The 13,038-nt window shown below is 40.4% G+C and overlaps 1 protein-coding gene across 2 annotated transcripts in view; it reads left to right on the top strand.

The window, feature by feature from the left end:
• Positions 1 to 13,038, top strand: part of LOC124114026 (E3 ubiquitin-protein ligase TRAF7-like) — a 173,285-nt gene that overhangs the window by 67,233 nt on the left and 93,014 nt on the right. For both annotated transcript variants that reach the window (XM_046474561.2, XM_048386930.1), the window contains exon 9: positions 7,320 to 7,378. In XM_046474561.2, coding sequence (XP_046330517.1) covers positions 7,320 to 7,378 — 59 coding nt within the window. The remainder of the gene's footprint in view (positions 1 to 7,319; positions 7,379 to 13,038) is intronic.

The raw sequence follows: 13,038 nt of genomic DNA, 5'->3' as shown, positions 1-13,038 counted from the left end.
TATCTGAAACTATTTTTTTTATCAGGAATGATATATTCCATTATTTTCTTAATTATATGTAGCCTTTACTAAACATATTTAAAATAATAATAACCCTAAGCGAAGCAGCTGATCGCTATTGCCGGGTATTTTTTTTTTAAATGGAACCAGTCTGACCAGTCACCGTCAAGGCTCACGCACACGTGATCGCGAGAATTTCATGTTGACATAGAATCGTCAAACAAAAACAAATATGACTTTTAACGAGTCAAAGCATGTCATTTATGATATATGTATCCATTCTCTGTCAACTAAAATTCGTTTCAAGGCGTCAATAGCGGTATTCTGACCGTGGTTGCTGTTAATAACGGTGAGTTGTGCCTTCTTCCGATCGCTTCACACACGATTTCGCCGAAATTAATAAAAACAATATTAAAAGGAATTTTGAATGAAATAAGTTACAAACATAAGTCCAGATATAGAAAGAACACTTTTTATAGCCAGACAGTGTAATTACATGATTATTTTGCGTACTTCAGTATGGATTTGTTGACATGGTATTTCCGGTGTTTCGTGCTCACGGTAATGTCTTTCCATGGGGGAAAAAAACATCCAAACTCATAATCCGTGTATAATGCGCACCCCCATCTACACAGCTGTGTTTTTTCGAAAAAAAGTGCGCACTATACTCAAGAAAATACGGTAATCCGAATTATCGGCCGGCACAGTGGGAACAAATCCCTATGAATATACCCCATCTGCTCTCAAGCCATCAGGGGGCAGTTTGGTAGCCTAGTGGTTAAAGCGTTCGCTCGTCACAACGAAGGCCCGGGTTCGATTCTCCACATGGGTACAATGTATGAAGCCCATTTCTGGTGTCCCCACCGTGATATTGCTAAAAACGGCGTAAAACTCAATGACTCAGGCCACCAGTTAAACTCAGGCCATCAGTTACACTCAGGGCAATGGCCATCCAGGGTTGCAACCTATGTTGAGTTTGACCATTCACAAACTTTGTGTTCTGGGACAGCTGGAAGGTTGTTCTTGGCTTTGTTTCCCAGTCACCTCAGCAGAAGTAATCAGTATTGATGCACTCAGGTTGTTGTAGTGCATTAGATGCTTCGGTGCTGGGTCGCTGAAATGACAGGGCTGCGGGAACTGCTGGGGAAACTATCTCATTTTCTGAGAAACCTCCATTTATCTTTTGAACAGATATTTATGCGCTTGTTCCTTCGTTGGCACCTATGGACACATGAAATGTGAGTGCATGTGTTGAGATAGAGCATTGACCATGCTGAAGGGGTTCCAGCTTATCAGGACCAATGGTCCCTGTGACCTACGGCACGGTGAAGGTAAGGGGCTGCCAGAATAGTCCCCAGCAAATAATGCTGGTGATAAGAGACAACCTCATTGGCCAGGTGCTTGATTACCGGTATGTGTCACCCAGTGGCCCGAATTGTTGATGTTATGATCCATCACTGGAATGTCTGGTCCAGACTTGATTCTTTACAGTCTGATGGAACATAGATTCAATATGGCTGAAACAAGAACAGAGAGACAAGCATGGTGGGTTATCCTGGGACAATAAAATATCATATGTCATTCCCTCTGTGACATCATACACATGTCAAGTTGACCAAAGGGGGAATTAATCAGCCAACCATTCTGTCATTGAGACCGTGCGGGTGGAACGTTTTTAGCTCAAATATCCACCTCAGTTCGAGTGCTCTCCTCTTAACTGTGGTGTCGGTAGACTCAGGGTTTTCCTTGAGCTGTGCTATGATGTTATATCTAACATCTTTGGTGCTGTGATCATCACTATTGAAGTGATTAGCTACAGGTTTGTCTCTCTTGTAGCTGATGTCTGCAAAGTGTTCTTTCAGTCTAGTCTGAAATTCTCTTTTGGATTCTCTGACGTATTGTTTCTTGCATTTGTTGCAAGTTTTTACTTGTACATTCAAACTTGTGGGTTTTGAATGTTTTGCCTAATGTCGAGCTGCGAAACGTATGTGTTTTGCCTAAGGAGTTGCAGATTTTGCATCCTTCTCTTTTGCAACTCTCATTAACGAAGTTGACTACCTTGCCGCTAATTTGCGGTTTGGTGGGTGGGTAGTGTAGTACTGTCCTAACTAGGTAATCCTTTATGGTAGGATTCCTTCTATAGGCCGAGACATGGGGAATATGAGAAGCAACTTTTGCAAGTGTCAGAACCGGTGAGTAAATGCCACCGGTTTCTGATGATCCCGTTGAGCTCCATGTTCAATGGATTGTAATCGCTAATGAGCACCTGTTTCCTGATTGGAGCAGGTTTGGGTTTGGTTGCTAAGAGTGATTCTCTTTTGCAAGCGTCTGCCCGGTATTTATTTTGTTGTAGTGTTTTATTTGGGTAACCCCTTTTGAGGTAGTAGTTGATAAGATTTCTACCATGTGTATCATAGTCTGATTCAGAGGAGCAGATTCTCTTGAGTCTCAGGAATTGGCTAAATGGCCCTTTCGTTTTGATATGACTGGGGTGACAAGACGTGTACAACAGATAGGAGTGTGTGTCCGTGGGTTTGTTATATAAAGTGAACTGCAGTTTGCATTCCTGTTTGTTGTAAGAAACCCACGTGTCCAAGAAGGCCACTTTATTCCTGGAAAATTCTGCGGTGAATTTAATGGAATGGTGTGCATTATTAAGAAAGTTAATAAATGCAGCTAGGCGGGTTTCCCCTAGTGTCCAAATAATGAAAATGTCGTCAATAAAAACTACACCCGTAGGGATAGTTTGCGCCGCCATTTTAGCGCCACCCACTCTTCCATACGTATCCAGTGCATAATCTGCACAAAAACCTTCAAAAGGCCCGACGATGCCAAGGCACACGTCAAGCGTGTACATGGACCCTACCTGGAGCCCAATTACACTACGGGTGATTACCTAACTAAGAAATCCGGAGGACAGCCCTGCCACAACAATAATAACGTGAGTGAAAATTCCCACACCACTACCCATCAGTTTCCATTCCCCTGGATACCGGTGCCACCATTCACCAAATGGGACAATTATGTGATTGCAGGGGGCGACCTCGACACAGAACCGTGGAAGGTGTTCCCTCAACAGAACCGGGAACACCTCAAAAAGCCAAGCCGGTGACATAGCCGCCCAACTTGATACCATTTTAGAAGAATTCAGGGAACTCCAACCCGGAGCCACCCATACGGACATTATTAACACCAGCATGTTACTCACACTGTCGGTTCCAGCTACAAGTGACCAGCTTACTCAACCACACGTTTGAGACTCACCAAGTGTGCCCCATCGATGTCCTTCTTCCCCAACTCGGGACTCATTATTTGCAACTTCTTCTTCGTTGTGAAATAATAAAACACAAAACGTGTTTATTTCCACCTTTTATTCAAATGTTTCGTTTTTCCTTATCACCAGTATGACTCATTTAACATACAATGTCGAACAATTCACATTCATTATGTTCACCAAGGACACTATCTCGTATCCTTGCCTCTTAATAGCTTTGCTAATATATAACTGTGTCGCTTAGAACAAATCAGTGTTCTACTAACTACCCTCACAACCAAATAGGCGTCTGTTAAAAAACCGGCGAGCCGCCGGTCACTTCTTCTCCACCGACCCAGGCCACCTTCATTTACCCGGCAATAACACTGGCGACCAAAAACATCAATTTGGTACCACAAGCATACTTACATTGGCGACCCACCGGTCTATATACACTTTATACAGTTACAAAGCCACCACCGGCGACCACTATAAGTCGCGGGAGCACACGCCAATCGCCAATACCGGCGACTACATTTTACGCCACATCACCGGCGACCCACTAACGGCGTGTCACTATAACACACCACTTAGCCGTCATAAAACAACCAATGACAGGCTTACACATCATGGAATAAACGACTTCGCCAGTTTATTCAGGTATTTAAGGACGCACACGCCCCTAAGCAATCAGTCTGATGAGCGCAAGCCGCGCGAAACTAGTTACTATTACTATTGCTACCCATAGCTATATATCTACTGGTGAAGCCCCCACCAGTCAGTTTATCATACACATGTGATTCCCTCTATGACATCATACACATGTGATTCCCTCTATGACGTCATACACATGTGATTCCCTCTATGACGTCATACACATGTGATTCCCTCTATGACATCATACACATGTGATTCCCTCTATGACATCATACACATGTGATTCCCTCTATGACGTCATACACATGTGATTCCCTCTATGACATCATACACATGTGATTCCCTCTATGACATCATACACATGTGATTCCCTCTATGACGTCATACACATGTGATTCCCTCTATGACATCATACACATGTGATTCCCTCTATGACATCATACACATGTGATTCCCTCTATGACATCATACACGTGATTCCCTCTATGACATCATACACATGTGATTCCCTCTATGACGTCATACACATGTGATTCCCTCTATGACATCATACACATGTGATTCCCTCTATGACATCATACACATGTGATTCCCTCTATGACATCATACACATGTGATTTCCTCTATGACATCATACACATGTGATTCCCTCTATGACGTCATACACATGTGATTCCCTCTGTGACATCATACACATGTGATTCCCTCTATGACATCATACACATGTGATTCCCTCTATGACATCATACACATGTGATTCCCTCTATGACGTCATACACATGTGATTCCCTCTATGACATCATACACATGTGATTCCCTCTATGACATCATACACATGTGATTCCCTCTATGACATCATACACATGTGATTCCCTCTATGACGTCATACACATGTGATTCCCTCTGTGACATCATACACATGTGATTCCCTCTATGACATCATACACATGTGATTCCCTCTATGACATCATACACATGTGATTCCCTCTATGACATCATACACATGTGATTTCCTCTATGACATCATACACATGTGATTCCCTCTATGACGTCATACACATGTGATTCCCTCTGTGACATCATACACATGTGATTCCCTCTATGACATCATACACATGTGATTCCCTCTATGACATCATACACATGTGATTCCCTCTATGACATCATACACATGTGATTCCCTCTATGACATCATACACATGTGATTCCCTCTATGACATCATACACCTGTGATTTCCTCTATGACATCATAGACATAATTCCCTCTATGACGTCATAGCACACTTAGTCATCTTAGATGCCACAATTCCCTCCAAGATATGCCAGTTACCTATAATTGTATACAGGTTTATCAGCATCATTCGGATGTTTGTGTTTCACCAAAGTGATAGACATCTAAGATCTACTTGACATTCTTCTGCCATCAAACTGACACACTGTGATATACTGATATACTCACATTATACCACACTCACTCACTCACTCACTCACATTATACCACACTCACACACATTATATCACACTCACTCACACACATTATACCACACTCACTCACTCGCATTATATCACACTCACTCACACACATTATACCACACTCACTCACTCGCATTATACCACACTCACTCACAATATACCACACTCACTCACTCACATTATACCACACTCACTCACTCGCATTATACCAAACTCACTCACACACATAATACCACATTCACTCACTCACATTATACCACACTCACTCACTCACATTATGCCACACTCACTCACTCACATTATACCACACTCACTCACATTATACCACACTCACTCACACTCATTGTACCACACTCACTCACACACATTATACCACACTCACTCACTCGCATTATATCACACTCACTGACACACATTATACCACACTCACTCACTCACATTATACCACACTCACTGACACACATTATACCACACTCACTCACTCACATTATACCACACTCACTCACACACATTATACCACACTCACTCACACACATTATACCACACTCACTCACATTATACCATACTCACTCACTCACATTATACCCCACTTACTCACACACATTATACCACACTCACTCACACACATTATACACCACTCACTCACACACATTATACCACACTCACTCACACACATTATACCACACTCACTCACTCACATTATACCACACTCACTCACTCACATTATACCACACTCACACTCATTATACCACACTCACACACATTATACCACACTCACTCACACAGATTATACCACACTCACTCACACACATTATCCCACACTCACTCACACACATGACACCACCCTCACTCACACACATAATACCACACTCACTCACTCACTTACATATTCATTTTTTTCATTACTCCTCGTAGATTTCAAGTAATTGTTACATTATTTCAACTGAATAATGACTTGATTTGTCTCTTATTTTTCACGAATATTTGATGTTTATAATGTCAGGTAGGCTGAAGATTGGGCAGGCAACATTTTTGGGTCACCTGCCAAGTGTCTTGTTGGGTTTCAAACATTGTATTGATCACATAGGTGGCCTTGCCATGGCATGATACACAAAGTAAGGAAATAGACCAAAGATCTGAAGCCCCGTCTGGGATCAGAGTCGCATCATGGTCCTGAGGCTGACTTATGTGTAAAGACTTTATTTTGGGATGGAATTAACTAAACATGCTGAAATCCATAAGTGAACCAGAGTTCCACAGCAAATTCTATCACACTCTAAAGTGAACTTGGCATTGTGAGAATGTTGATGGCCACATTGTGCAGGATTGAAGGAAGTTGGTGGTTCGGCTCTTGCTGTATTCCATGTTGGGGTTAATATTTCTGTCGTCCTTCAGACAGATATAAATGCATGATTCAAGAATCAATGATAACAAGATCAGAAATCATGGCTGATGTAGCTTTGACGCTAATTATTCCATCGGAGTCAGTGAGAAGAGATTAAAAATGAATTTACACTGATGTAACGCAATAAGAGACAGAATTTCATGAAACATTCATGCATGTCTCCAGCAACGATTGCTTTTAGCGTCCAAGGAGTTTTATTAATCCATATTAACACAGTAATTTGTGAAATACTGAATAAATATTTGGACATGGCAGTCAATGGGTGGAAAGTGGGTGTTCATTTGGAAAAGGAAATTGTGACAGATCAAAAATCAGTTCACACATTGAATCTTCTTTACAATCTATCCACTCCTGAAACTTTTCATCTTGGGTGAAGGAAATATTTTTCCAGCCTGGCTGATCATGTTCAGCTTTATTATTGAATGTCACAGATGTCACCAAAAGACATCCAGTGACACGAGGTGAAGTGATGTTGATCTGTTTGTTATATATGTTATGTCCAGGGATCATGTCGGAAGTTTCCGTTTTCAGGATCTAGATGACCACTTGCGATCATGCAACAATGTCCGCTGTCCCCACCAGAAGTACAGGTAGGTGAAATTTTGTGTTTAGTTATTTTAGATATTTGGGATATGCATTCTTCTGTAGTTTCAGGTAAAGTGTTATTGATCAATGTCAACAGTTATGACAAAGAAGTAGTGCCATGGTTAGCGTTTTGTGACCAGTAGAGTTAGCATTATGCTGAGTTTAGAATTTTCTGCATATTGCAGATTTCGTTACATCAATGGTAGGGCGGCAACGAATACACTATGAGGGAAATACGATACGTATCATGAATATAGGGTAATGAATACTAATATTTATTCACAAATACAGTAACAGGTCATCAGAAACCTATGATTGTGGGTTTGAATCCCGGTTCCCCCAATTATGTTTCCAGGTTTGTCAGCACCATACCTGTGCTTGTGGGTTTCACCAAAGCGGTAAATTTCTAAGACCTGCATCCCACATCAAGCTGACATGCTGTGATATAACTGGAATACTGTTACAAGTGGCATTAAACCCAACTCACTCACTCAGTCACTGATTCACCCTAAGTACAGTCTTGCTGGATAGGACTTGAGTTAGAGGTACAATATCCATCCTTGATGTTGCCCCCTTTAGTTCCCAGATTGCTCTCGCTCTTCTAACATGAACAGCGCAATAAGGATGTCTCAACTCTGTAGAGTGTTGTGTATTTTCATCATACTGCTTTTTCAAGGATGGATCACTTCTCTAGCTTGTCTGAAGATACTATTTTAAATATGACAAGGAAATTGAAAATGTTTTGCTTCCTGTTTGCTGATAGGGAAATCAATATGAGATAAAGATACAATGTTTATTTTCAAATTTAATAGGCAATATGTATGCTGGTCATAGTTACAATTTGTTACTAATTCAATTATTGTTCTAAAAGGAACTGCATTTCTGTGGAGATGAAGATTTCAATGAGTTTGATCAGTTCCATTTGCCAAAACACGAGGCACCTTTCAAACACATAATTGAATTGAGGAACTTTTATTTGTGGAAGTCCCAACTGTGTACATAAAAGACTTCAGTAGAGCACTTTCCAGTACTGTCATGTTCGATAAAGCTTACAACAAAATACCTTCATTCTAACTACCAGACAAAGCCTACATTATGTGCCTTCCCAAAAATTACTTTTTGGGGGGTCTAGTATTTCACTCTTATTCTTCTAGCCAAGGTATTGCCTGCACAGTCATCAATGGATCATTACCATACTGCTCCATATATTCAGTCATAGTGGATCATCATCTGACTGCTCCATATATTCAGTCATAGTGGATCATCACTTGACTGCTCCATATATTCAGTCATCAATGGATCATCACTTGACTGTTCCATATATTCAGTCATAGTGTATCATCATTTGACTGCTCCATATATTCAGTCATAGTGGATCATCACTTGACTGCTCCATATATTCAGTCATAGTGGATCATCATCTGACTGCTCCATATATTCAGTCATAGTGGATCATCACTTGACTGCTCCATATATTCAGTCATCAATGGATCATCACTTGACTGCTCCATATATTCAGTCATAGTGGATCATCATTTGACTGCTCCATATATTCAGTCATAGTGGATCATCACTTGACTGCTCCATATATTCAGTCATAGTGGATCATCACTTGACTGCTCCATATATTCAGTCATCAATGGATCATCACTTGACTGCTCCATATATTCAATCATAGTGGATCATCACTTGACTGCTCCATATATTCAGTCATAGTGAATCATCACTTGACTGCTCCATATATTCAGTCATCAATGGATCATCACTTGACTGCTCCATATATTCAGTCATAGTGGATCATCACTTGACTGCTCCATATATTCAATCATAGTGAATCATCACTTGACTGCTCCATATATTCAATCATAGTGGATCATCACTTGACTGCTCCATATATTCAGTCATAGTGGATCATCATTTGACTGTTCCATATATTCAGTCATAGTGGATCATCATTTGACTGCTCCATATATTCAGTCATCAATGGATCATCACTTGACTGCTCCATATATTCAGTCATAGTGGATCATCACTTGACTGCTCCATATATTCAGTCATAGTGGAACATCACTTGACTGCTCCATATATTCAGTCATCAATGGATCATCACTTGACTGCTCCATATATTCAGTCATAGTGGAACATCACTTGACTGCTCCATATATTCAGTCATAGTGGATCATCACTTGACTGTTCCATATATTCAGTCATCAATGGATCATCACTTGACTGCTCCATATATTCAGTCATCAATGGATCATCACTTGACTGCTCCATATATTCAGTCATAGTGGATCATCATCTGACTGCTCCATATATTCAGTCATAGTGGATCATCACTTGACTGCTGCATATATTCAGTCATAGTGGATCATCATCTGACTGCTCCATATATTCAGTCATCAATGGATCATCATCTGACTGCTCCATATATTCAGTCATAGTGGATCATCACTTGACTGCTGCATATATTCAGTCATCAATGGATTTGTTTGTTTGTTGTTTAATGCCGCACTCAGCAATATTTTAGTTATATGACGGCGGTCTGTAAATAATCGAGTCTGGACCAGACAATCCATTGATTGATATCATGAGCATCGATCCACACAATTGGGATCGATGACATGCATCAACCAAGTCAGCGTGTCTGACCCCCTGATCCCGTTAATCGCCAGCTTTTACGACAAGCATAGTCACCTTTTACGGCAAGCATGGGTTGCTGAAGAGTTATTCTACCCCGGATCTTCACAGGTCATCAATGGATCATCACTTGACTGCTGTTATTGTATTGACAGGGATAACTGTATTTTGTTATCAGAGATAATGTCATTATTTTGACATTGGTAGTGTTATTTTATTGAAAGTGAATGTGGTTTTGTTTTGTGTTTATTTTGAATGACTGGTTACTTTACATCCATTCTCATCCAACTTTTTACAGTTGTTTAATCAGATCTAACACTTTGGTGTGTGGTAGACTGGTAAAGAAACGCCAAGTTTACATGGGGATGCAGAACTTCGTCAATATTCCATGTGGAACAAGCGATTCAGCCACTAAGCATGAATTGATTTATTGGTAGACATATGTATGATGTTGTCAGATTAAGTTGGTGATTCAGTGATACAACTGTGAAGGATGACATCCCTACATATTACTATATGGTTTGGATACTGGGGATTTGTTGGGATACACCAGTGAAAACATCAGGTGAGCCACAGAGACACATATCTCCAGTGTGTCATGAAATCAGATGAATGTATCAATACTTCCAACACTAACATGACTCCCCTTCAGCATGTTATAAACATTAAAACAACTTCTTTAGAGCATGTCATGACTTCAGTGACCCTCCCTTCAGTCTTGCCACCACATTGTCTATGCCGGCCTGGCATCCATTGTATGCCATGTCCTTGGAGCTGGCTAGTGTTACACAGCAGCTATTGAACACTTGAGAAGGAAATGACTTGGAAATCATATTGACATGGTTAGATCGGTTTGTCATGGAAAATACCCTGGTCAGTGTCCGAATTCATGTATTGATATTTGATGGTGAGGTTTGTTTGTAATGTAGATTGTTGGATCAACAACCGTGCGGTGAACAGATGAGCATAGTATATATTATTTCTCTCATTCCAGGAATCATATAGATTTGGGGAAGAATCCCATCTGTGGGTTAAAAACAGAAGTAAATTTTGGACAGGGTTAGATAGTAATTGTGCTGCTTTTGAAGTCATGATGCCAGGAAAAATATTTTATGCCTTTCTGTTTGGGCAAAACAAGACAACTTGAATCAGCTTGACATAAAGTAAACAACGTCATCCAAAAACCCCACTGACATACAACTAGCAGGGAGGAATGGATACAAGGTTCACATAGTAGTCTGTCAATCATTTCTGAGTTGAGAATGCTTGTCCAGAATAATATTTGCACTGTGTATTGCAGATTGTCTCTTGCTTTGCTTGACCTTTTGTTTGAAACATGGTTTTAACTGCATATATTTTCACAAAGATCACCCCACATATTGCGCTGTCCATGATCAACACTTTAAAACACTTCTGATCACACGAATAGCAAGGTTCTTAAATTCCAGAAACAATGTTTCTTTTGTTAGTTGCTTAACACCTCAGTCAAAAATATCACAGCGATATGATGACAGCCTTTAATTAATCGAGTCTGGACCAGAAAGTCCTGTGATTGACATCATGAGCATCAATCAATGCAATTGGGATACGATGACATGCAGTAGCCAAGTCTCCAAGCGCGACCAACCAATCTATTTATTCGCTTCTTACTTCCAGCATCGGCACAATGAGGGATTTGTGATGTATTCTATCTAAATACCAGCTTGAAGATATTTCTGTTTAGTTTGTGGAGATTTATTGAAAGTTTCATGGAGAACTAAATTGAAACTTGTCCTCCTGTCTGACAGTGTAGTATTCCTGATCAGGCGAGTTATGGCATCACCTGATTTTGATTCATTTCATTTTAAATTTGTATTTTTAAGCCTGTGCTTATGTATAAATACAAAATGCTTCAAAGAGATGCCCTTGATGCACTTTACGTCTTCAGCAACACCATTCTATCTGCTGTCATGATTCAATTATGATGCTCAATACAGCAATCAAAAGTCTGTGATTTTGCCAACATATTCAATTAAGCATTCGTGTGTGATTGGGTGGGGATTTTAAGGGTTTGTTGGGCTAGGCCTGCCTGCTACTGCCAGCACAGAGTGGTGTGGAACTGGGAATTAATGGCACCTGCCAGGAGGACAATATGGCAGTTAACACCCTCATCTCCTCCAGGACGTTTTCTGACACATTTTGCAATAACATCAATTTCCAAAGCCATACTCTGGCTCTCACCATCCTAAAACCTTGTCAGCGAAATAACACACCAGGACTATAACTGCTTGATACACAGTGTCACGAGTCAAGACTGTTGAATGTTGAGTTTAAGATGCATGTTTTTTAGAAGCATACTCAGTTGATGAAGTTTGTGGAGCTTGTTGCCATGATAGGGTGATGCAGCATTTGTCCTCCATCACTGATATGCATACTACATAAAGGTAACTCCAGCCTGCATTTCTTTGATATATGGCTACATAGCGAATCTCACCCGAGTGTCTTTTGATATCAAATATATTAACATGAGTTGATAAAAGTGGAAAAACTCTTGAGGCTTGTCGAGAAGTTTTTACACTTATAGTGAGTGTTGATATTTTTTATATCAAAAGACACGAGCGTGAGATTTTATTTATCATCCAACACCATTCTTCCAACTTTTTCAGTTTGTATACAGTAATAAGCAGTGTCTGAGTGTAAAAAGTACTGCTAACAGCTTCAGTAGCAGAGCCATTAGTGATGTCATTTGATTGTGACGTTAAGGTAACCAATGACGTCACAATGGTCTGCAAAGCATTGTGATGCAATTTCACAGTAGCGATATCTACAATGTAGATATCTCTTGATCTCACCCAAGCATATCTACTGTGTGAGCCAGTTCTGGATGATAATTTGGTTTGCAGCTGCTGATTTAAAGATCCTAGGACCATGTATAAAGTTTTAAGGATTTCTGCTGTTATGTTTTTCTGATTCTCTCATGAAGATTCAGGTTAAAATTCAGGTCTTCAGCAACCCATGCGCTGTCGTAAAACACAACAAATGGGAC

The sequence above is a fragment of the Haliotis rufescens genome, unplaced genomic scaffold (genome assembly GCF_023055435.1).
Source record: "Haliotis rufescens isolate VD_foot unplaced genomic scaffold, xgHalRufe1.0.p SCAF_62, whole genome shotgun sequence".
Classification (NCBI taxonomy): domain Eukaryota; kingdom Metazoa; phylum Mollusca; class Gastropoda; order Lepetellida; family Haliotidae; genus Haliotis; species Haliotis rufescens.
The sequence above is the reverse complement of the archived record's forward strand: the minus strand, read 5'-3'. Positions and strand labels throughout refer to the sequence as shown.